The 25,892-nt window shown below is 38.3% G+C and overlaps 1 protein-coding gene across 12 annotated transcripts in view; it reads right to left on the reverse strand.

Annotated features, from left to right (window-relative positions):
• The window catches only part of CAMK2D (calcium/calmodulin dependent protein kinase II delta), a 274,602-nt gene that overhangs the window by 159,045 nt on the left and 89,665 nt on the right, over window positions 1-25,892 (reverse strand). For all 12 annotated transcript variants that reach the window (XM_060012914.2, XM_060012913.2, XM_060012915.2 and 9 more), the window contains exon 3: window positions 24,465-24,524. In XM_060012914.2, the coding sequence (XP_059868897.1) occupies window positions 24,465-24,524 (60 nt within the window). The remainder of the gene's footprint in view (window positions 1-24,464; window positions 24,525-25,892) is intronic.

A 25,892-nucleotide genomic window follows, 5' to 3' on the forward strand; every position in this document is an offset into this window, starting at 1 on the left:
TCTTTGTTCTGATTTATTATTTATTTTTTTTAGGCCCTAATCAAAAGAGTCTGTCAACTCTGACCCATTGGTCAAATCAGGACAGCAGCCTGTTTTTGTACAGCCCATGAGCTAAAAATGGTTTTTATATTTTTAAATGACTGTAAAAACAAAACAAAAACCAGATGATATTGGATAGAGAACTCACATGGCCCACAAAGCCTAAAATATCTACTACTGTACAGAAAAAGTTTGCCAACCTGTGGGTTAGGGTATTTCACTTGTACAAAATGGATGACAGTATGAATGAGTCTTACCTGATAGGAATGCTAATGAGTGTTGTGATACAGTGATGGAAATGGATTCGCAAAGGTTATAGTTTTATTGCCTGCAGAGCAATAATCATTTTAGTACTGTAGCAATCTCATTCCAGAATTCTTTCTTTCCATGACTATGTATACTCCTGTTACTCATCTATGTTTCTGAATTAGCTTTGGCATACTGCTAGTTCCCTCACTGATTAAGTAAATCTCTGATACTTTAGATAGACATATAATGCTTTAATTGATATACAGTACCACATTATATGGATATACCACAATCTATTTACCCAGTCCCCTAAGGAAGGACATTTGGATTGTTTTCAATCTTTTGTTCTTCAGCCCTATTGCTTTCACTCACCTTCAGTGAGCTTCTCATTGTTATTAACTATAACAACACATGAGCCAGGATTTCCAGGCCTTCTTTTGTTCAGAGGTAACTAACTGATAACCTGTTGTTTGTGCTTTATCCTCCAGACAAGCAGGACTTCTTATTGTTCCCTAACTTCCCTACTGTTCCCTAACTTCCCCCTAAGGGGGAAGTTCCCTAAGAAACTGACCCTATTTGACCTTTGAGACCCTAGAGCTCCCTTTCATGGAATGTTACCTACTCCAGCCTCTACTATGGAAACCCTATCTACCCTTTAAGCTCAAATGCCAGATGCTCATGATCTGTGGACCTGACATGGACTCCCCTTCCTTTATTTTCTGTAGTCCTTTAAGCCTCACTTCAGGTAAATTTAAGGGAAAGACAAAGTAAAAATTACCCATTGAAATAAAGATCTGAAACTTAATCAGTCTTGAGTAAGTTTCATCATTTTGGAAGTAACACATCTTAAGAGCTGATACATAATTAGGAATAGAAAACCAGAAATTATATCAAACTTCCATACAGAGCCAGGGTGTACAATGGAAACATGGCTTGAATGTAACTGATGCAAAACAAAACAAAGTGGAATCTTTTCAATCACCTTGTAATATGTTTGGTATAAGATAATGATATTCTTGCAAATTGGTAAAAAAGAGAGAAATGGAGAATAAGAATTGTTGTTGTCCCTAAGTGCCTGAATCAGTTAAAATGAACATTCTTACTTACTTAAAAGAAAAGTCAGCCATGTCATTTTGCCCTGCCTTTATATATATTTAGCAACGTTCTGTTCTTCCTGTGCTTTCTAACATGAACTCACACAAATGAAACAACACACTGAGCAGTCAACAAGGTGTTGCCCCACGAGGTGGTGAGCTCCTTGAAACCTGGTGCTGTATTTCTGCTCTCTGTACTCACTGTGACTAGCATATTCTGGCATATAGAAGAAACTGGGTAAAGGCTTACTAAAGGAATGAATGGATTATGGTATCAGTATATCAGTGGGTTGGTTTAGGCTAAGTCAGTCTCCTAAGCCATTTCTCGGAGAACGATATATCCACATATCTGTAATTACAAAATAAACATAAACTCAAACATTGGACATGTGGTGACCCATAATCAAGACACAGGCATACTAAAATTTGCCAGGAAAGCTGACTTTCAACTTCCAACAAAAAAATTAACACCCTCTTAGCTATAATAATATTTAACAAATCCTGCCTTGTCCTAAAGTTTTTTCTATGTCCTTGATAGAAGCAAAATCTCTCTTATCTCCAACCAGGCACACGGAATAATGAGGAAGTGACCACCTGCCTAGTCGACCAGATGTCTGGCGATCAATGGAGCAGACACAGGAGTTGCAGCCAGATCTGACTTCTCTTCTAGTTATTTATATATGCCTTCTTTAACCATGGAATGTTGAAGGCATGGAGCAAGCACTCAATAAGTAGTTGTTAGTAATGAATTCATTTGTTCTTTGAGTAAATATTTATTGTGTTCTTACTCTGTGCAAAGTATTGCAGGTACTAAGAATGAAGCAGGAAACAAAATGTGCCTGACCTCACAAAGCTAATGTTCAAATGTGGGAAGACAGACCAATGTCAATCAAATAGGCAAATGTATATGTAAGAGAGTGGTAAGTGCTCTGAAAAACAATAAAGCCGAGTTAGGGGGAAGTGAGTACCAGGAAAGGGAGAGGGAGGGTATTTGGAAAAAGTTTCACAGATAAGGTGAATCTTGAGGGGAGGCCAGAGGAAATAAACAGAGCAAGCCATGGGGATGGCTCAGGTAAAATCAGATGGAAGACAGAGGGAATACAAGACCCTAAGGGAAGACTATACTTGGTATGTTTGAGAAACTGTGCCTGGAGTAGAGGGAACAAGGGAGAGGGTAGCAAGAGATGAAGTCAGAGGTGTGAGTATGAATGTGAGTGTGTGGGGGTGTGAGGTGGGCGGGATATGGGGCTTTAGAGGAGGGTACTGTAAAGGGCTTTGGCTTTTCCTCTGAGCTACATGGGAGTTCACTGCAGGGTTGTGAGGAGTGGGTGACGTGTCAAAACACTGTAAGGAAGCAAAGGCAGAAACATAGAGAAACTAATATAAAAAGCCAAGTGAAAGACAATGGAGTTTCAGACGAGGCTAGTGGCACTGAAGGTGCAGATGTGTTCAGACTCTGGACGTATTTTGAAAGTAGGTGCTGACAGGAACCACTGATAGATTAGCTGTGGGATGTGAGAGAAGGAGAGGAATCAAGTAGGACATCAAGGGTTTTGTTCTGAGTAACTGATATATTAGAATAGGTGCAGATGGAAGAGGAGGAGGTTGAAGAGATGGGAGTACACAGGAAATGCCAAACATACACCTAAATGGAGAAGTCAATTGGGCAGTGGATAAATTCATTCTTTAGTAAATGAAATTTACTCTTGGCTTACCTGAATATAGCACATTAAAACTAGGTATCAGAACATTACATATAATGTTTAAGAATAAGGCTCTGGGGGCTTCCCTGGTGGCGCAGTGGTTGAGAGTCCGCCTGCCGATGCAGGGGACACGGGTTCGTGCCCCGGTCCGGGAAGATCCCACATGCCACGGAGCGGCTGGGCCCGTGAGCCATGGCCACTGAGCCTGCGCGTCCGGAGCCTGTGCTCCACAACGGGAGAGGCCACAACAGTGAGAGGCCCGCGTACCGCAAAAAAAAAAAAAAAAAAGAATAAGGCTCTGAAGTCAGAATGTCTAGGCTCTAATCTTGGCTCTGTCACTTATTAACCTTTTGATCTTGGACACTTAATCTCTGTGTCTCAGTTTCTCAGTTGTAAAATGGGAATAATAAGGGGATCCTTCCATTGGCTTGTTGTGACAATTAAAGGAGATAGTATACATCTAAAGCTCAAAATAGGGCATGATACATAAAAGGACTGGATGAATGTCATATATTACTGTTATCATTAAATTAAATGACTACAATTACTAAAGTAAAAAGAATGTTATGAAATGTTGTTTGAAATTTTGAATCAAACACTTTTGATAAATTAATTTGCATAATATTGTATGAAATAAATTCTCTAATACTTGTGGTTGGCACTAGGCAGTTACAGTAGGATGCATGACAATAGAGTTTCAGCAGATGGATAGGCAGAGGAAGAAAAGTACCTGACTGAATCAGGAAGCTTTAGCCCAGGACCAACTATTAAACAGCTTTCTCTCCAATCTTGGCAAAGTACAGAATGGATGTGGACCTCCATTCTTCATATGCAAATTAGGAGGCTGGAGTTAGATGGGTCTTAGCTGTTTCCTTCAGCTAGAACAATCTACTAGCATCTAACTTTAAGAAATACTTATAACACTGATTATACAAATGAAGAGTTAAGCTTTTTTTGTGGGGATTTGTAAAAAAAAAGTTTTTAAATAATAGGTTTATTGCTACCTATGAATAAGGCAGCAAATTATCACCTGGAAACTTTCCCTTATTTCTCTTAAATCATTAATTGCCAAAGGATGCTCTCTTTGAAACTAAAGGAAGTAGAGAAATATATCAATACCTTTCAAATAACTATGCAGTTAATTCTGTGTAGAAATGCATTCCATTAAGTGATCCTTTCATTTCAAATCAGTTTTCCACAATTTTTCACTACAACAAATTTTAGATTGCTTAGTGTGGTCAGTTCTCATTGTTTGTGGTAGTTATGTTTTACAAAGTTGCCACAAACATTGAGTTAACAAATACTGAACCACTGTTCCTATGGGAAATACAGGCTTAGCTTCCTGCAAGCTTCTAGTCACATTTTGGTCAGCGAATATATGACCTTTCTTTATGCATGTTTCCATTTAAAGACATCTTATTAAATACATATTACTGACTTACTAACATTGAACCCACAGCCAATAGCACTATAACTCATGCCTGAAAGCAGCTTCTCTACAAAGCTTATCTAATACATGCGTTCTATCGTATCTTCTCCATAAGGCACATCACAGCCTTTCTGAGCTTAGAAACACTAGACAGCACTTCAGCCCTATGCTTAGGGGCCATTTTAAACAGCAAAACCAGGCACTATTAAATAGAATGTGACAGACACTTGTTTTGAGTATGAGAGCTAACACAAGAAGACAGAGTGTCCCCTTGTCAGTGCTCAGCAGGGAATGCCCATGCACATTGTGTGGCTCCAACTCTTTGCTGCTCTACAGGTGTCTGTGAATGTCTGAGAATGAACATGAAAGCACCCCAAGTATTGATAGGATTACAAATAAATTTTAGCAAGCAGGTGATTTAACAGATGTGGAATATGCAAATAATGACTGACTGTGTTTATTTCCTTATGCAGCTTTAATTGATCATGGATCTCAGCTCTTTTATTATATTTATCTGCTCTCTAGCACTACAATCAAGTGTTATTAATAAACACAAATACTTAATTTTCAATGAGGAAATTAAACCTATGTAGTTAACCATTTATAAAATAAAACTTTTTTAGATATCAGTTATCATCTGATCAATCTACTCTATAAGCTTACATTTTCCAGATACAATCTTCCTAAATATTTCATTCTTTATGTATAATCATAAACACTATTAAAAGACTGTCTACATACGATGACTCTGTGTTACATACTACATTAGCAAATTACACTGCAGTTTATAAACTACAATAAGATTGGCTTACATTCAGGAAAGAAAGAGAAAAGGAGTAAGATATGTAGCCTTGTTAATTTAAAAAAGCCATATTTAATATTAATATGAACTATGATTAACACTAAAATGTGAAAATTACACTTAAAAATGAGCAGTAAAATCAGAATTATAGGTGACCTTTCTCCTGGATTCCTGCCATGGAACAGTGTTGTCTGAAGAGAGTTTGATATCTGTCACCTTCTCTGATCCTCTCGAAGGACTTATCTTTCCTGCTACAAAGCCTTTGAGCGTTAAAATTATTCATCATCTCATGACATATTTGGGGCTTCCTGGCAAAAACAACTCTGTAAAGATGATGCATATGAACAAAGAGAGTGGAGAAGAAAGGTATATTATATAATAAAAAATGAAGGTAATTCTTTCTAGTAAAGGTGAATTCCTTCTTTATTGTTTTCATTTTTTCATTTTTTAAGGGCAATGAAATCTTAGAAAATAAAATGTTATTTCAGTGTCATTTTGGAAAAGTTACAATTTTTATTATCTCCTAAACAGAAAGCTTCTAAACTAGGTGAAGTTTGTCTGTACGATCTGAGAACAGAAGAAAAAGAGCGGCTGTACCCAGTCCTCTTGCTCCGAGTTAGCAGTAACACAAAGCAAAACCGCACCCAACAATTTCAAGCACAGTTGGAAGAACATTTCCACCAACCTAAAAAGTTCTTTATTTCTAGAACTGGACAAAACAAAGTCTAAATAGTAAAAAAAAAAAATTGTAAATCAATAGTACACTGGAATTAAAGGACTAATGTTTCTTATTTCGAGAATATTCTTTCAATTACATAATTCTTTAAACACAAAAAACAATGAGGAAGAAACTGTGGTAGGTGGCAGACTGAACAGAGCTACCCAATGGACTGAGTCTCAGCAAAATTTTTATAAACTGCCAATGTAATTGAATCATCTGAATAAATAAGTTTGTAGCAGAAATTCCTAGAACCTAGGGTAATAATTTCTGTTGACATTTGTGCCGTGGTCAATTTCAAAAACCAAAAATGGACTCAAAAGAATTTTAATAATTTGGTTTTTAAAGGAAGTATACAGATAGCCTTAACTAATTAGAAGTACTTTAAAGAGGGCCTGAGATTCCTCCAAGGAGAGGAGCCTTTCCAAAAGAAGAGAGAACTGAACAATTAATAATGACTCAGTAATAAAATGGAGAGTACAGTATTCTCTTTGATGGGAGGGAGAAAAGTAAGTAAAATTCATAATTTTAATGAGGAGAGGAGGGAAAAAAAGCAACATCAAGTACAACAAGACAGTTAGTCCAATAGTAGCAGTCACAGCTTGCCAGTAATGCCATTTGTAAGTCAGTCAGAAGCTGCATTCACAAAAATGAGATACTCATTCAGTGTCTGCTTCCCTCAAAATTCTATATGACGATGAGGTACAATCAGTACTGACTGTACTGCTGTTTCCATGTATTCATTTAACAAATATTGAGCACCAATTTGTGCCAAGAAACCGTCTAGGTATTGAGGAATCAACAGTAAACAAACCAGTTTCTGACCTCACCCATCTGGAAAGACGGCCCAGGCATTCTCCCCACATTTGCCCAGGACAAAGTGGCATGGAGGAGTAGAATACACAGGCTCTTCAGAAGCTTAGAGATCCAGACTTTTTCTACCCAACACACACATGTACCTGGCCCTGTAATTAGGTTCATATAATGGTGCACAGAGCTGGGCCCTGAAAATCAGATCAAGAAAGAGATAGAATCCCTGTCCTTATAGGAGTTTATCGACAAAGGTGATAGGCTCACAGTCACTGGGCAATGGTGGGAAAAGCAAATATTTATATAAAGATATAATTGATAGCTTACACAGAAAGAGAAAGCACCTTTTCAAGTCTGACTCATAAGAAAGAACTAATCAAAATCAAGGTCTTTCCTCTGATAACCACTGATACTTCCTCTCGGTGAATAGGAGTGTCCAAGTGTGAATGAATATTAGCCCAAACATTTCTGAATGCAGGTTAGACTCTAAATCCAACTTAGGTGGCATGGATATTGTGAATAACAATTCACTAGTGATTATTAAGAATACAAGAGAAGGTAAGGTCCCCTCAAGCTCTCAAATCTTATTAGATTGGTAGGAAATTGTACCACAAATAATGGGCACTGTGATAGGTCCTTTACGTATAGAATTTCTAATCCTCACAGCGATGTGAGGTAATCTTATTTTCAGTTTCACAGATTTTGCTTTCAGTAAAAGGAAGGAAAAGGAATTTGTTTCTGCAAACACAGGTTGTAGAACTGGAAGATAGAAGATTCAAGTACTGGTTGGTTGTACTTGAAAACCAGTACTTTCAAACTAGTCTTCAAAAATATGTTAATATGCTAAATATTTGTATTTAACCCACCCCTAAAGGAAAACAGTGAATATAATATGGATCAGGGAGTGGAGAAATGAGAAAATAAATGTACCCTGCTTATGCTTTCTAGTCAGTACCTTTTTGGTTTTTATGGGAAATGTGCATTTATGGTTTATCGGTAAACTTTGTCGTTTATCTGTAAAGACGGAGGAGGGCCAAGTGGAATGCGACCGTAGGTTAGACTGACTTTCTGCTGATAGGGAGCTGTATAGCCATGTCTGTTGTTAAGGTTGACACCTGTCCTAAGTGGCTGGTTGGTATTCAGGCCGTACTAATTGTTAAATGTTTAAAATATCATTCCTAGTTGCGTGCTGTCAACTCCTGATTTTATATATCCAGCCCTGATCTCTCACTGAATTCAGACTCACCCAATGACTATGTGGCGTCTCTACCTGGAAGTCTAATAGGCATTTTTAAATCTATGTGCCAGTAACTAATCTTCTCATCTTCCTTCACAACATGCCCCCACCCCAGTCATGCCCATCTCTACCTGGGGCAGCTCCATCCTTCCAGCTTCTCAGGATTGATCACCGACTCCCGTCTGCCCGTGACAACTCAAATCCAACCCACCGTATATTTGGCTCTACCTTCAAAACACATTCTGAATCTGACCACGGTGTTCCATCTCCACGGCTGCTGCCCCAGTGCAAGTCACTGATGACTGTAACTGCCTCCTAACAGGGTCTCCCAGTCTCTGCTTTTACCCTTGCGGTCCTCCGGTGACACAGAAGCCAGAGCGATGCTCTTAAAACAGAAGTCAGATCAGCTCACTTCTCTCCTCAGAACTCTCAAAGACTTCCCATCTGTCTTAGGCAGCTCTAACCTCTCTATAGTACCATCTCACTAGGAAGGAAAGCGAAGATCCTTATCACAATCTACGAGCTCCTGTCACCTTTCTGGTAGCATCACCTACAACCTCCTGTTCCCTCACTCCACATCATGCCATGCCACACTGGCCTGCGTGCTGCTCTCAGCTATGCCAGGCAAGCTTCCAGCTCAGTCTCCCTGAAAGGCTCTTCCTTTGGGTGTTGCAAAGCCTGTTGCCTCATTTCCTTTTGGGCTTGGCTCACTTATCACAATCTGACCAATGACAGGATTTGTTTGTTTATCCCCAGCCCCTGCTCCTGAGTATAATCAGTAGGCAAGGGATTTTGGTCAGCTTTGTTCATTGCTGTATCACAGTATCTAGAAGAGTACCTAACACGATAGATATTAAAAAAAAAACTTGTTAAACAGATGAATAAATGAATGAGGCTGATTCTGTAGGCCACGTGTAATTCTAAAGCTGCACGGATTTTCCTACACTTCTTGAAATAGTTCTGTATCCAAAATCGAGTAGATCCTCAGTGTTTTGTTTTTCAAAATAATGTAAAATAAAATATATCCAGCAGAATAAGAGAGCTGAGTGAAAGTTAGTATAAAGGGGAGTTATTTAAAATCCCATTAGCAAGTTTCATGAACTTGTGATCCCTTATCTTTGGTCCCTTGGTTTCATTCGTGTTTGATTTCAGAAATCCTCATAGGAAAAGCTGAATGAACTCTTTTGTTTCGGTTTGGGCACATAATCAACAATCTTTAGCAGCAAGCAAATAATAATCCGGCTATTCACGAGATTTCCCCTGAAAACTGTAGGCTGTAAACTTACTTTGGTATAAAACTTGAAGGCAAATTGCTACAAAATATCTATCAAGTAAGATATAATCTGAATTTTTTTTTTTTCAGAAACTATAAAAGTGTAAGGATTTTTTGGTCTGCAGGTTGATTCCTAGGCCTTTACTGTGGAAGCCTGGGCTGCCTGGGCAGAGTTTGAAATGCTCTTGAAATAATAAATCCTAAATCTCAGGGAGGAATACCAAATCTCTGAACTGGTTCCCCTCGTCTACAGCAGTTTGTGGACCGAAAGCAAGAAAGAACAGCAACCTCACCCCCGTCCATGCTTAAACGGACACGCAGCTCTCCATTCTACCCTCCCAAACCTCGTTTTATTCAGTCACTCTTTGTGCCTCCCAATTTGTAACTTCAGGGCCTGACCCACCCATCACTCTTCTAATTTCTGAATCCTCTCAGCAGAGGTAGGAGCTAGTAGCGTACTCAAATAATTCTGTACATTTGTTCAGGCATAATATAAAAACACCAATTTAGATGAATGAAAGGGAAGCCTGATTGGGAAGCTGAGGTTGAAAAGTACGAAGCTTGAACAGAAAATAGCTCTGATTAGAAACACAGGTGTGTGTGTGTGTGTGTGTGTGTGTGTGTGTGTGTGTGTGTGTGTTTGTGTGAGAGAGAGAGAGGGAGAGAGGGAGGGAGGGAGAGAGAGAGACCGTGAGAACAAGGGTGAAAATGCTAGAATACAAAAAGAAAACTGAGTTAGGTGTTGGAGAATGCGAGCATGAGGGTAAGAGGTCACCTGCAGGAAGCAACCTCTTCTCTTTTCTTAGGTGTGATTCCCACACAGGCCCTCTTTCTAGGGGGAAGGTTAGGTACTTACAAGGCACAGAATACAATGTTCTCTCAGTTTTGCCTGGTGCACATTTAGGAGAACTGTTTGGAGTTCGTTAGAGGTAGGAGACAACTGGCTGAAGGAGGGGTTGAAGGAGGGGAAGTGGTCTACGTGACTAGAAGTACAGAACAACTAAGGGAGCTGAAATGTACAAGATTTTGCAGAGTTAGGATTTTAGAATTTAGCCTGAGGAACTAGGGAGCCATGGAAAGATTTTAAGGCAAGGTGGGACAGATCTGATTTGCATCTAAAAACTATCTTTCTCAGAAGCAAAGTGAAGAATGGAGGAGAGGAAAAGTTTATTTGAGCTTGGCCTGTGGTATGTGGGTAAAGAGAAGAGGAGAGACTTAAAAGCCATTAGGGAAGCTGAAGTGAGAGGCGTTGCTCAGCGACTACGTAAGTTGGCAAGGGAAAGAGAGGTGGACTGGATGGCACTAGGTTTCTGGATTAGGCAAGGCTATAAAGTTGAGGCAGGGAACACAAGCAGAGGAGCAGGTCTGGGTGGGGCGGTGGAGCAGGGTTGGAAAACAAGGCCCATTTCATGCATACTATTACCAGTTGGGTACAACATCCAAGCGAACATCCCAGTAGGTAGTGGGAAGTGTGTTTGGAAAGAAATGCTAGACTGTGAAAGATAGGTTTGGGGATAAGCAGCCTATGATTGAGATGCCCTGGGTAGATTTAAGGGATAGGCAAAGGTAGAGGAACTCAGGAAGGAAACTGAGAATGAATTGTTAGAGACAAAGAAGACATCTGAAAAACACCAGCGTTACAAAGCCAAAGCAGGTGACTCACACTTTCAACTTGTAGAGAGGCAGCAAGTAAGACCAGAACCTGAAAGGTTCCACTGAACTTAGTAATAAGGTGATGGGTAATCATGATGAGAGCAGTTCCATTGGAACACATGAGCAGGGGCCTGAATGAGGAGGCTGATGGAATGGAAACAGAGTGCTTCTTTTTCAAAAAGTTTTCAGTGAGAAGGGAACAAGGGGGAATTACTTACATAGCTAAATGTGTGTTAATAACCTTTAAAATGTAGAAGGATGATTACTCGGTATTATCCCCAGAACGGACTCATGTCAACTTCCATGATTTGGGGGCAACATTGTTCCCAGCTCCCTTAAATCTTCTCCTTCAAGATATTCAAATCTGTCCAATACCCTGCATAAAACATTTCACATACAACACGGGCCTCTCTCTTCTCTATGTATCTAATTTGGGCATTTAATTACACGCTCCTTTGAAATGTTGAGTATTTTCATGTGTAAATGTCCCAACTTCCCACACAAGTAGGAAACCCCTTACGTGTCAATGATATTTGGTACCATGTAGGTCATATTCTAGCGCTTTATCTAAATAAAAATGTCATGCAGCTGCACAGAGAGCTTTCGTGGCTTTAACCAGAGGAGGAAGTGAAGAACAGAAGGCTTGTGTAGTGGAAACGTGAACTTTGGAATCAAACAAATGTGTTTGAATCCTGGTTCCCCCCTTCATAAAATAAGTAACTTCAGGCAAATTAATCAATCTCTTTGAGACTCCGCTTCTTCATCTGTGCAGAGCACATAGTAGGTGCTCAATATTTATTAGAGCCATTCAAACAATGGAGGTAATACTAATATCTGCAAAGTACTTGTTGGAAAAATTAAATAAGATAATTATGGTAAGTGTTTAGACACAATAGGTTTCAGGTTACTGCTATCTAAGAATCCTTCTTAATGATTTCATTCTCTAGACCTAGTATGGAAAAGAAAGAAGACAGGGAGTCTAGTGATCTACCAGAGTTGAATAAAAGGTTCCTGGCCCAAAGCTTTACTGGGGATTTAGCTCTTTGTAAAATCATCTCTAGAAAAATGCTTCTTCTAAATTGTGGTCCCTGAAAACCTGTATCAGAATCATTTGGTGCTTGACGTAACCAATAAGTAAATAAACCCAAAAATTGAGCAAGTAAGTAAATAGCAGATTCCAAGAGCCCACTCCAGGTCAATCTGTGATGCTGAATCCTACAAATATGCATTTTTATCAAAGGAATCTTATGCAAATGAAGGTCTCAGAACCACCCGCTGGCAGTCCACCTGATTGTACTGTGTTCCAACACCACCAGGAAACAAGTTCAGTTTTGTGTATTTGAATTATTCATTAGGATTCCTAATAGGGCTCTGTAGAGCTCTACAGAGTTACTTTTATCTCAAAGAAGCCATAATCTTCAAGTGGGCTGGGAAGTAGAAAGGTAGATGAGAGGAATACGGAACTACTGGCTTCAGAGTTGTAGAAAATCAAAAAGCATCTGGCCACTATCAGAACCTCCACTCCCCTCCACTCTCCCACCTCTCACCGTCAGCACACACACAAATGCCATCAAAAGCAGACAACTGAACAGCTCAGGCTGAATTAAACCCGAACTGATACCAAAGTACCTACTCAGAAGGGAACTTCCCTCAGAATCCCCACAATCTCTCCAGGTCAGGTGTGGCAGAGGAAGTGAGGTTACTTATCTTTCTCTTTTGTGCAGCGTTCACCATTCAGCCTAAAGATTTATTTTCTTTTCCATAAAGAGGTTGTGAAACCATAGGTTTCTCTTCCTCACCTGTCTTTCAGAGCTGGTGAGGATAAGAGAGACCTTCCTTTCACCATAGGGCACTGGAAGATTTCCTAACTCCAGATACAGCTGGAAACCAGATCCCTCTTCCTGATCTCTGATGAAAAGGATCGTGACTTTGGTGGGACTACCCATGGCAGCATAAGAACCTTAATTGGCTGATATAGAATGGAAGATTAGTTTAATAAAATATCACTTATTGGAATATATATTTTCCACTGCCTATTTCTTCAGTCCTTCACTCAGAGAGCTACTAGCCTTTCAGATCCTGAAGTTACCCAGACAGTCACTAATATAACCATTTGAATATCATGTGATATTAAAACACTTTATGGGGCTTCCCTGGTGGCACAGTGGTTGAGAGTCCGCCTGCCAATGTACGGGACGCCCCGGTCTGGGAAGATCCCACATGCCGCGGCACGGCTGGGCCCGTGAGTCATGGCCCCTGAGCCTGCGCGTCCAGAGCCTGTGCTCTGCAGCGGGAGAGGCCACAACAGTGAGAGGCCCGCGTAAGGCAAAAAAAAAAAAAACACTTTATGAATGATTTTCATACTCTCTCAAGATACTTCTTAAAAAGAATGTTATCTTTAGGAATAAAATGCTGTCAAGAGTCTCAAATAATAGTAGAAAAATACTAAGGCAGTAAATTTGCCATTGGCAACTTAATAAAATCATGATATAATTTGTGCTGGGCTAAGTAATGACCCACTCATGGTGATCATTAAAGTCCTCAATTTGCAAAATGAACATAGGGGTAAAGGTGAAAATATATCTGTGAAATGAGATACTACAACTTAAAATTAAGAACAAGAAATCACTATATATATATATATATATATATGTAAATAATAAGTTATATACAGTTGACCCTTGAACTTGACCCCTTGAACAGGGGTAAGGGATGCTGACCCTTCATGCAGTCAAAATTTTGTGTATAACTTTACAGTTGGCCCTCCATATCTGTGGTTCCACATCTGCACAGTCAAGCAACCTCAGATCGTGTAGTACTGTAGTACATATTTATCAAAAAAAGTATATCTATAAGAGGACCAGCACAGCTCAAACCCAAGTTGTTCAAGGGTCAACTGTGTATATACATACACACACACACACAGAGCAGGAATTATCTCTATGTTATGTAACTCAGGGACTAGTAATTAATCAAAACATCAAATAAATTCACAAAAGTGAAAATCTTTCTCAGTAGACTAGTTACATTTCTTCAGTTTATATGTATTCAAATATCTGCTAAAAATTGTGATGTTTCAATGGAAATGAATAATTTTGTCTTCCAGGACATCAGAGGCAAACAGGATAGAAAAGCCAAACAAGGACAAAAGCCTTAGTGTGGAGAGACAGAGCAGGGGACAATGTGGAGAGTTGGAAAAATGGAAGGTCAAGGCCAGAGCCAGTTATCACAGGTTCAGGTCACAAATAGGGCTATCTGCAAAGTCATGCCCAGGGGCTCATAAGCCCAGACTTCAAGTGTGTAGACTTGGGTCCAGGGCCCAGGAAGAGCAAGTCAAAAACCAGGAACCATGTCAGCTCTATCAATCACCTGCAGTAGGACAGGGTCTGGGAACTGTGTTGATGGTCTTCTGAGGCCAGGGAATTCTGATGAGCTGTCGACACACGGAGAAAAATTGTTGACCATTGACGGCAGCTTGCACTGCCCATCTTGATAACCTGCTGGAATGACTCTGTGCCTAGGTGCGGTTTGCTTATTTCCCTCACCAGGGGAAATTTCTCCTACACCTGAATGGCCAACATGTTCAGGGTGGCATCACCCTCCCTCGTTGAGAAACATCAGACACTTCATCAGTGCTCATATTACAGCGCCCCATTTGATTAACCTAGCAGAGTACTGAAGGGGATCCAGGTCAGCTTTACAAGTGCAAATAGGTCCAAAGGAGAGACGGGATTTCCTCATGAGATCTTTGCAACTGAAGGTGAATATAATATGGTCTCTTCTGTACTCTCAGAGAAACTGTCCTCTATTATATCAAAATTAGTTCATTATACCCATTACTGTCAGAATGGTTTTCTATTATTAAGAAAGGCAAGGGCTTCCCTGGTGGCGCAGTGGTTGAGAGTCCGCCTGTCGACGCAGGGGACACGGGTTCGTTCCCTGGTCCAGGAAGATCCCACATGCCGCGGAGCGGCTGGGCCCGTGAGCCATGGCCACTGGGCCTGCGTGTCCGGAGCCTGTGCTCCTCAATGGGAGAGGCCACAAGAGTAAGAGGCCCACGTACCACAAAAAAAAAAAAAAAAAAAAAAGAAAAAAAAAGAAAGGCAAGCTCTCAACTGAGGCCATTCTACCTGTCATTTTATAAGAGGTACAGCCCCTAGTAGACTAAGAGTATTTTGGGAAGGATGGGGGAAAGATTAGATTCAAAAAGAAAAACACCTCAAAAATATTAGAATAAACAGAAAAAATAACATCCTGTCAGATTCACAGCTTAGAGGGCACCAAATCTGCCAAATGAGGACAAAACTGGCCTAGGTTATATATAATCCAAAAGTATGAGAAAAAGTCAGGGTCAAAATTGTTCAGAAATAGCACTGTGTGTGTAAATTCAGAGGTAATCTGAAACAGATGATCAACTGTCAAGTAAAAAAGAATACAGGTAAGCTTTGAGTGATGTCAGCTCTTAAACAAACCTAACATTAACAGGTTACCTAGGTGTGGTAGTTGGCTGATGAGTTGGAAATCCGTGAACAGCAACTATCTAGAACCTCACTGCAGGGCAAGAAATCCAGTCAAGGGTCAACTAGGAGCACAGGTAACAGCAAGATCAACAGCCAGACTGAAAGGAAACTGAGCAGCAGTGTTGAGGCTTTTCATATCATGTTAGACCTAGAATCCGGAACAGCACTAAATCAGAAACCAGAGTTGAAATGAAACTGTTTTCCAGAATTAGAGGAATTCAGAAATGGAAAGCCACACAGGTCTTTACTGCACCCAGATATTTTAGCTTCTGTCCTCCGAGACTCAGAATATACGAGGTGGCCAGGGAATCAAGATGAAGCTGTTTCCCAGGCCCAGGAGAGAAAGCATTAGGGAGTCCAGCAGATATCTGAGGTCCAAATAACCCACCAAGGAAGGTCTCCTAGACGCTAGCATAGGGCTTTAGCAAACTATGGCCCACAGATCAAATCCAGCTCAATACCTACTTTAGAATGGTCTGTAAACTGAGAACAGGCTTAAAAAAAAAAAAAATTAAAATGGTTGTAAAAAACTCAAAAGAAGAATATTTTATGACATATAAAAAATAAATTTCAGATTTCAGTGTCTGTAAATAAAGTTTTATTGGAACACAGTCACACCTACTCAGTTATGAAGGATCTCTGGCTACTTCGAACTACAATGGCAAAGTTGAATAGTTAGGATGAGAGAAGGCACGGCTAGCAAAGTCTAAAATACTTCCTGTTGGGTGCTTTATAGGAAAAGCTTGCCAATCCTTGTGCAGGGCAGGGCTCCCAGAGGCCTTCAAAGGAATCACTGAGGACAGGACAAGCCTATTAAAGAAGCAAGAGTGAGAGAGACAACCAACCCTCTTTCTTTACTCATCAGTTTGGCAATTTCATCGGACAAGTAGGCTTTTGCTTTGAAGAGTGGAGTAGTCAAATTCAGGGCTCTCCCATAAATGTCTAAGAATGAGGATCACCAACCAGGTAAGTGGGTGATCTGGCAAGGGGGGGAAACTGGTGACTTCTATCGATAGTACAGTTCTGCTTCCTGGGGTATAGTTAGAATGCTCCCCAGGAAAATGGGGAAGCAGCTAGCAGTTTTAGGTGTCTGCCAGGTAAAAGAAACAGTGAGACCCTGACACTCCCAACAAGGATGCCTGAGAATCTACAAGCTGCATGGGAAATATATCAAACAACACCAAGAGGGGTGTGGGTCAAGATTCCTGCAGGATGGGGAATTTCAGACTAAGTGATAGGGGATTATTCAGGAAGACCAGACAGTAAAAAGAGGTATGCTGCCATATGGTGTGTTGACCTGCCCAACCAGACAGAAACCTTAAGTTTGCTCTCTGGTTTTACAGTCTTTGTTTAGGTGTGGGCTTGCCCTAAGCCACTGATACGATTTCATAAATTAAAATTTATGTTTTTCTTCTACTTATATTAATAGAAGTGTGTTCCCCTTCAGATGATCTAAATTTAACTTAAAAATATATCCACCCATGCATTCTTTAATCCCTGCAACATTTATTTATTGAGCACAGACTTTATGTCAGAGGCTATTTTAGGTACAAAGGATATAACAGTTAACAAGCAAAGTCCCTGCCTTCCTGGGGTTTTATATGCTAGTGGGTAGAAAATAATCAAAACAACAACTAAGCATACAGTGTCATGGTAAGTGCTAGACAAAAAAGTAAAGCAAGGAAGGAAGGCAGGGAGTGTGCTGCGGGCATGAGAGCTGGCAGGGGACGCCTCCGGATGAGGCAATGGGTGAGCAGAGAGGCCTGAGGGAAGCAGCCTACAGAACTGCTGGGGCAGAAGCAGCACCCTCAGAGGGAACACAGGGCACAGCTGAGGAACCCAAGGAGCCCAGAGGGTCTGGAGCAGAGCAAGTATTGGGGAGAGAAGTGGAGCTGATCTAAGATCAGGAAGATAAAGTGGCTGGTGATCCCTGCGTAGGGTCTCAGGCCATCGTGAGGACTCTAGGGCTTGTCTTCTAACTAGAAAGCCACTGAGCAGTTTCTGAGCAGAGGAGAGACATGGTCAGACGCACAGCAGCCAGAGTAATCTTGTTAAAATTCACTACTGAAACATTGAAATGTTCTCAAATTAAAAACAAATAACTACGAAACAACATTCCCTTTAGTCTCAAAAAACAAACAATTAAATAACACTGTCTAGTTTATGGGAAGACCTCAGGAGAGAGTTTCATTTGTTTTTCCCTTTTATTGGGAGATGCTCTGCAACTGCTACATCATAGTAATGCATCACTGATTCAGATTAATTGGGGACAAGACCCGTCAAAATTAGTTAAAAGGCGGAATTATTCTATTTTATTTAAATAAATTTCATTACCTTTTGGCACGTGAAGTAAGGAATCAGGCTTGCCAAGGTTACCTAATAAAACTTGAGCATTGAGTTTTAATGAGCAGATTTTTAAAGGCTTGTAATTAGCATCTGTCAGCACCAGTCTCCGCTAGGTTGGCTTCTGCCTACAGTGCAATTTCTCTGCTTCCCTTTAGATACTTCCAAATTGTTTCAAAAGCAGTTTATTCTCTTCGCTAGATGCATATCTAAAATCTTGTTTATTTTCTTAACAAATTCTTTGGGGAGGGATTAATAATGTAAAGATACAAATAGGCATAAATAAATGTGAGGTTAGCTTAGTTCCTGTCTGAGGGTTTAATTCTCAAGTGAACTGGGTGGTGTTTCTCCCTTCCACAGACTACATCCCCAACTCAAAATGCATGCTTTATGAAGATGAAGTTGAGGTGGAGAGAACTGTGCAGATCTTTTTATATGAACTACAAGGTCATTAAGACTAACATGAGAATCACATTTAAGAGTAAGAGGTCATTTCACTATATTTCTTCAAAATAAGTTTCGTTTTGTTTTAATATGAAATCTATGGTCCAAAGGTCCATATTTAGGCTTTATTGATCTCTGTAAGTACTCCAAACTATATGAAAAATTTGATGTCAATATGCAATTTTGTGAAGAGAGAGAATCTATAGCCTATAAAAGTTTATCTGAAGGAGGCTGAATGGTAAGAATCGCTGTTCTAAGTGATTCACAACGACGATAAAATTATTTCACTGAAGAATGATTTCCTTTTTACCTCCATCTGACTCTTGGGAGGCATTCTCCTACTTTACTTAAATATTGACTTACATAGTTTTCACTACGTTTTAAATGAAAAATGTTTCATTATATAAAGATCCTTTTTGAACAACTTAGAAAAAAACAAAATTCTAATCTGTGTTTCTTCTTAATTATGGTTGACATTTAAACTAGTTCTTTATTTTTCTACTTTTTTGTTAAAAGGGAGTCTTTTACAAACTTTTGCTCACAGGATAGTCTATGCAAGTGTCATTGCCTACTTGTCCTTCATTTAAGGGGACACACTGACTCATTATTTTAATGTAAGGAAATTGCATGGATCCAGCAAGTAAAGGCTGGCTATCTGTCTTACTGTTATTGTTGTCACTCTTACCTTAAATCAGAGTTTTTCAATCTCAGCACTATTAACTTGTTGGACCAAATAATTCATTATTGTGAGGAGCTGTCTTTTGCATTGTAGGACGTTTAGCAGCATCTGTGGCCTCCACTCAACGGATGCCAGATGGGCACCCTCGGTTGTGACAACAAAACACACACTGCTAAATTGCCCCAGAAGAAAGAGACAGTGAAGGTGACAAAATCACCCCAGGTTGAAATTCAGTGATTATAAATCATTGATTCTTTGGCTTTCTGGGTAGGGGAAAATGGCCTTATCTTATTTCTCTTGTCCATATTATGAATGTATTATTAGAAAAGTGACCAGGAGATGTAATTTAATTTTGAAAGGCAGATTTATATACGGAATATCAAAAGAAAAGGTCACTGGAATAATCTACACATATGAGAATGACATTTGAAAACCATGTTTCATCAGAGTTCTTCTGTTGGAAAGTTCCTAACAAATAAATTTAAGTATATAATTGGAATTACCAGCTTTTAAGTGAGAAATTGGGGAATGGCAATTGGCTGAAGAAAACATCTGATCTTCAATATTAAAACTTAATTATAGCTCCAATAAAATTAAGCCTGTTAATAAAACATAGTCTTGGTACTTGTAAGAGTAAAAGTTGATGTAAGTCTGCCTAAAATCAACACAGTTGAACTATTATTGTTAAAAGTGAAAAAAAGTCAATATTGCTTTTTTGTACAATTCCAAATATTTCGTCCCCAAAATATAGTTTCCTTTTATTTATCTAGAAAAAATTTACCTATTTTATATAAAAATGTATCTTAAAGTACACTGAAAATAAAAATAATCTAAGAAAATTATTGTTATTATAGCTCTTAAAAAAAAAAAAGCGTTTCATGCTCTTTACAAGTAGGCACTTGTCATCATTTGTCTTTGGCACCCTTCACAATCCTCATACTGTTACATGTGTTTATCCACTCTCACTATCCCCACGTGTCTCCAAAATACGTATTCACATTCTGTAGAGTTCTATGTCGTGTCCCACATGTAAGTCAGATAAGATAAATGCAAATTAAAGTAATTAAGGTACTGAGTCAGAAAAGATACATGTTTGGCTAAGGCACGAGAGACTAGTGAGAAGTGAGCCTTACTCTGGTTGAGAGACCATGGGAGAAAGAACACCCTAGAAATGCTAAACCACAGTTAGGTGATGGAGTTTGCGCAGAGACTATCTTGCATGTTCAGAAGACACTTTGAGCAGAATCTGACTATCTAGACTTCCTCTATGTAAACAAGGACCCAAAACCAAGAGTCTAGCTGCCGTCAAGTACTGGTCTAGGAGGGATGATCATAATGACTGCCAACCACTTCCATCCTGAAGAGGAATGTCCAAGTAGTTAGAGACTTACACTTTCTGGCAAAAAGTGAATGATCAGGGTTTTAGGTGGTGTTGTTTGCTTTTTCTATTTTTCTTTTTGTCCATGGTCCCCCAAAAGAGATATTTTCCAATCTTTAAAAAAAATTTCATGTTCTCATATTCAACTAAATTTCTAATTTCTTCCAACTTTCTTTTCTTGTTTTCTCTGTTCTTACAGGAATCAATATTTCTCTAGTCACTCAAAACAGACACCTCAGAGGAACCTCCTTCTATCCCACTCACCACAATATAACTGCTGTCCAAGATGGTCTGATTCTACCTTCACAATGTAGCCGGTATCTTTGCCCTTTCTGCCTTCTCTGCTCCCATTACCATAGTCTACGAACTCATCACGTCTTATACATAAATTAATTCAAAAGACTTTTAAATGCTTTTTCAACACCAGTTTCTCCTGACTCTGAACAATTATGCTTATTATTACCAAATTTGTCTTTCGGGGAAACTGATATAATCATGTGTGTCAACTAAATTAATCTTTAATAATTTCCTATTTCTACAGATTAGCGATAAAATTCCTTGACACAGAAAGTCAAGACTCTCCACTATTACTCCCAATCCAACTTGATGGCCAATACACAAATTATACTCCAATCACTCCAGATTTTCTATCATTCTTCAAGTGTGACAAGGACGTTTATATCTGATCTTTCCTTTTGATGTTCTTTCCATAATGCTATCGAGTCCAATCCATACTCCTTTATGGCAAAATTCTGTTCATTACCCAACGTATTTCAGTTAAACTTCTTGGTTTATTCCTTAGTACTCTTATGGCACTCAGTAAGAGTTTCATTATAGGATGTAACCACTTTGTATTTTAGTTTCATACATCACAATCTGCCCTCCTAAACTGTAAACTCCTTGTGGTTAAGGACTATGTCTCATTCATCTCCGTAGTCTTTCAGTATTTTAACTGCAACAGAGTTAGCACTGTTCAACTCAATCAGTGCTTAATGCTAATCATTGGAAATCACAAATTATATATTTTATTTTGCTCATCTTGTTTCATTTTATGTGTATCCAAACTGGCATAACATTTTAATTCTAAAATCAAATGTTGATGTAAAAAACTCATGTAATGATTAAGAAATTAGAAGAAAAAATAATGGATAGGAAGAAATTAAATCAGTATCTTTTAATAATATTTTTAAGTTATTTTCAGAGCTAATCAAAATATAAAATACTGTTTCACCCCTTTGATTTTAAAGTAAGAGTTTTGCTCTTAATACAAAACACTGTCCTTTTTTTTTTTTTACAAGTAATCCAACCCAAATTCATCTGAATATTCAAAACCACTGATACTCAAGGGAATTATAATTGTGAATATCTCTACAGGGGAACTGTTTACATAATGTAAGATTCCAATTAAATATTTGTAAGTACAATTATTCATTTTCTGAACAGAATGAATGAAAGACAAGATTTCCTATACATCAAAATAATGGATTCACAAAAATTACTGCCATCTTCTTTGGAGAGTAATTTTGTAGGCTATAGAAATTTTTCTTCTTATTCTAAGCCTTTGGTTAAAACTCTTACACAATATACCTGTTACTGAAAATTGAAAGTAATCTTTGAACAGTGAACTACTGAACTTCAATAGTGTGAACAAAATCCTACCAAATAATTTTTCTGTCATTTCATAGACAACATATTGTAAATGACCACTGAAATACAAAATGTGAAAAGATATTTTAACAGAAGAATTCAAGTCATATTACTGTATATATCTATTTCCTTTCCTTCAACAGTCCATTAGCATTTTAAACAAAATAATCAACAAAATTAACATATCAAACAGTAACCTGACACAATCATCACTCCATGGCAAGTTCGTCAGAGATGAGGTTGTTTTTGTTAAGCAGATGCACTATAAATCAAATTCAAAGAGCAAACGCTTCTACCTTTGGAGCATTTTTAAAGAAAACAAATGCCTATTTTCAAACTTAAAAATAATGAGAATATAGCACTACCTTTCCTAAAGTGACAATTTTTCTATCAAACTAAACCACAGCAAGCATTATAAAATGCTAGAAATAAGTGTTATAATTGAACTCTAAATTGCACTTCCAAAAGTAATCTCCAAACTCTAAATTGGTATTCCTAAATATACTCTATTAAAATAAGTTATGAGCATTGGTTGTTTAAAATACACATGCCCACCTGAGGGTTCATCTGATCTTAGAATCCATCATCCCATAAATGTCCTGTCCGGATTCTTTTTCTACAATTTAAAGAATAGCTTTTACATTTTGTCTTGTCGGGGCTTCCCTGGTGGCGCAGTGGTTAAGAATCCACCTGCCAATGCAGGGGACATGGGTTCGAGCCCTGGTCCAGGAAGATCCCACATGCTGCAGAGCAACTAAGCCTGTGCACCACAACTACTGAGCCTGCGCTCTAGAGCCCGCAAGCCACAACTACTGAAGCCCACACACCTAGAGCCCACGATCCACAACAAGAGAAGCCACCAAAGTGAGAACCCTGCACACTACAACAAAGAGTAGCCCCCACTCACCACAACTAGAGAAAGCCCGCGCACAGCAATGAAGACCCAACACAGCCAAAAATAAATAAAATAAATTTATATAAAAAAAATTGAGTTTCATAGAAGGATCCTGATTAAAAACAAAACGAACAAGCAAAAAAAAAACTCCCCTTCATAAGAATAACAAGTTCAGTAAACTAAGATTGCATTTTATCTTAAACCTGAGCAAGGAAAGCACTCTTTGAACTATAGTGGGTCATTATTGTATAATTTCTCTTTAGCCAATATTATGGGCTGAATTGTGTCCCTCCAAAATTCATGTTGAAATCCTAACTCCCAGTACCTCAGCGTGGGACTATATTTGGAGCTAGGGTCTTTAAAAGAGTAGTTAAGTTAAAATGAGGTCATTAGGATGGACCCTAATCCAATATGATTAGTGCCCTTACACGAAGAAGAAACTAAAGAAGAGACGTCATACAGAAGGAAGACCATGTAAAAACACAAGGAAAAGATGGCCACCTACAAGACAAGGAGAGAGGTCTCAGAAGAAACCAACCCTCCCTACACCTTGACCTCAGACTTCTTGTTTCCAGAATTATGAGAAAATACATTTCTCTATTTAAGCTACCCAGTGTGTGGTACTTTGTTATGGCAGCCCTAGGAATAATACAGCCAACCAAGAAATGCCATAGACTTTTATCAGGGTAAAATACTTATAAAAAGGTATATTTACATTTCAGAGGTTGTTTTGTTTTCTCTCTAAACCAGAAGGCTCTTATTAGACAGCTGCTAGTTTGTTAATGCATCTGATTTACTTGTTAGTGTCTATTTAAGTAACCCACAAAATGCAGGATACTAAAAACTTCAAGGAAGGAATAGACACTGAATGGCCCTATACATAAAAATAGAGAAATATAAACCTTCTCAATGAATGATTTTGCTAATTCTACTGCATGATTACTCCCTCTCATACCGTGCATGTCAGAAATACTTTGGCTGACAGCAGAACTGACAGAGGTGGGATGGTTACATTTTTTGAAAATAAAACTATTGTCACAGAATATAGCTTCTTCTTTCCTTTGTTTCTTTCTTGCATTTGTTTTGTAGTCATCAATATTTTTCAGTTTTGAACATTATCATGCCATTATATTCATGAGGGATAATATTCTAAAACAATTTTACTAGTTTCTTGAATAGTATCAATGATTATGAGGTAAACATTTTACAGGATAGGTGAAAAGTAACTTAGGTGACTAATATAATGGCCTAAGTTCTGTCCCTCTGTACTTCAGTAGCAGCAGCTGAACAATCCTTAAAGATACATAAAACCACTATTCAACTAGTAATAGCTTATATTATTTTTAAAGTGTTTGTATGAAAGAACTGCTACCTTCTGAAAAACTTTTTAAAAACTTCGAAGAAACAAATGTAACAAGATCAAAAGTTAGGAACCTATTTGTTAATTGCAAATATTCTAGTTTATTAAATTAATATTTTTTAAATTACGGTAAAATTACATGATGCAAAATTTTAGTTACTAATTAAAATATACTGAAAACATTTCCTTACCAATATTGGGGTGCTTCAAAAGACGGCAGATTCTAGCTTCCCTTTCCAGTTTCTGATGATCTATTAAAAAAAAATAGAAAAATAAATCACAGCATTTAGCAAAAGAGATTAAATGACAATAAACAGCATATCAAAATGACATAAAGCCTTCACATTTACTTATCCTTTGGTTTCTTTTTTTAAAAAAAAAGTCATCATTTGAATTTGGAATTAGGTGAACACAATAGTTCAACAATATAATTATTTTTTATTGGCTTGAAGCTCGATAGAATGAGGTATAAAACAAAGCTGAATTTAGACTTTTGCTAGGGAAAACAGTAAAAATGGCACAAAACAATAGTATTCTTTCTTATCCCTACCCTAGGTATATACTGTTACAACAACTTAAATATGCCAATATAGACATACACATTTAAGCAAAGGATACCTATCTGGCAAGTGGAATGCCAATGGAACCAGTGCTAAATAGGGTTAATCCCAGTTTATCCCTAACAACAAAGTGTTCCCTGTCCAGTCATATTTTCTATCAAATACTCTTCCCACAATTTTTAATCCAACTTCCTAGACGTATTATGCTTTTCCATATACCAAGAACTCCCCAAACACCAAACTGCTTGCTCATCTCCACCCTGCTCTGTTTCCCTAACCATTTCCTTGAAGGGGCACAGACTACTGTAAACTTGCATTTAAAAAACCATCTGATACTCTTCTTGGTTTCTTTGTAGTAGTTCATATGCACATAATTATAACCAAAATCACTAGCCAAAACACAAAATAAATGGCAGAGAGAGGCAAGAACACCACAGAAATATACGTTGCCAATAAGAACAGTACTGTAGAGTGTGGTCCTTATTGAAAGCCTTTACATAGAGGAAATGATTTAAACCTTACAATAGCCCTCTAAGATAGGCAATGTTATTATCCCTACTTTACAAGTACAAAAACTAAGGCAGAGAGAGGTTAAGATTATAATATTCATAAGTGGCATCTACCAAATCTGCTCTCATTAACTAGTGTCACAAAACTGCCTTAAGAGAATGAGGGGGGCACCTACCTAACCACCCACACAGTTTATGCCAATGGTCCTCAAACTCTGTGGTCTCAGAACCCCTTAACACTCTTAAAAATTATCAAGGACCCCCCCCGAAGCTTTTGTTTATGTGGATTAGATCTATTAATGTTTACTTTACTTTATTAGAAATAAAATCGAGGCAAACTTTAAACATATATTCATAAATTCACTTAAAAACAATAATGAAGCCATTACATTAACATAAGTGACTGCATTTAACTTTTAAACTTTTATTTGGAAATAACTGATACTTACAGAAAATTTAAAGAATAAGACTAGTACAACATGCACCCCAATATTCATTGCAGCACTATTTACAATAGCCAGGACATGGAAGCAAACTAAATGTCCATCAA

Source organism: Delphinus delphis, chromosome 5 (genome assembly GCF_949987515.2).
Source record: "Delphinus delphis chromosome 5, mDelDel1.2, whole genome shotgun sequence".
Lineage (NCBI taxonomy): Eukaryota > Metazoa > Chordata > Mammalia > Artiodactyla > Delphinidae > Delphinus > Delphinus delphis.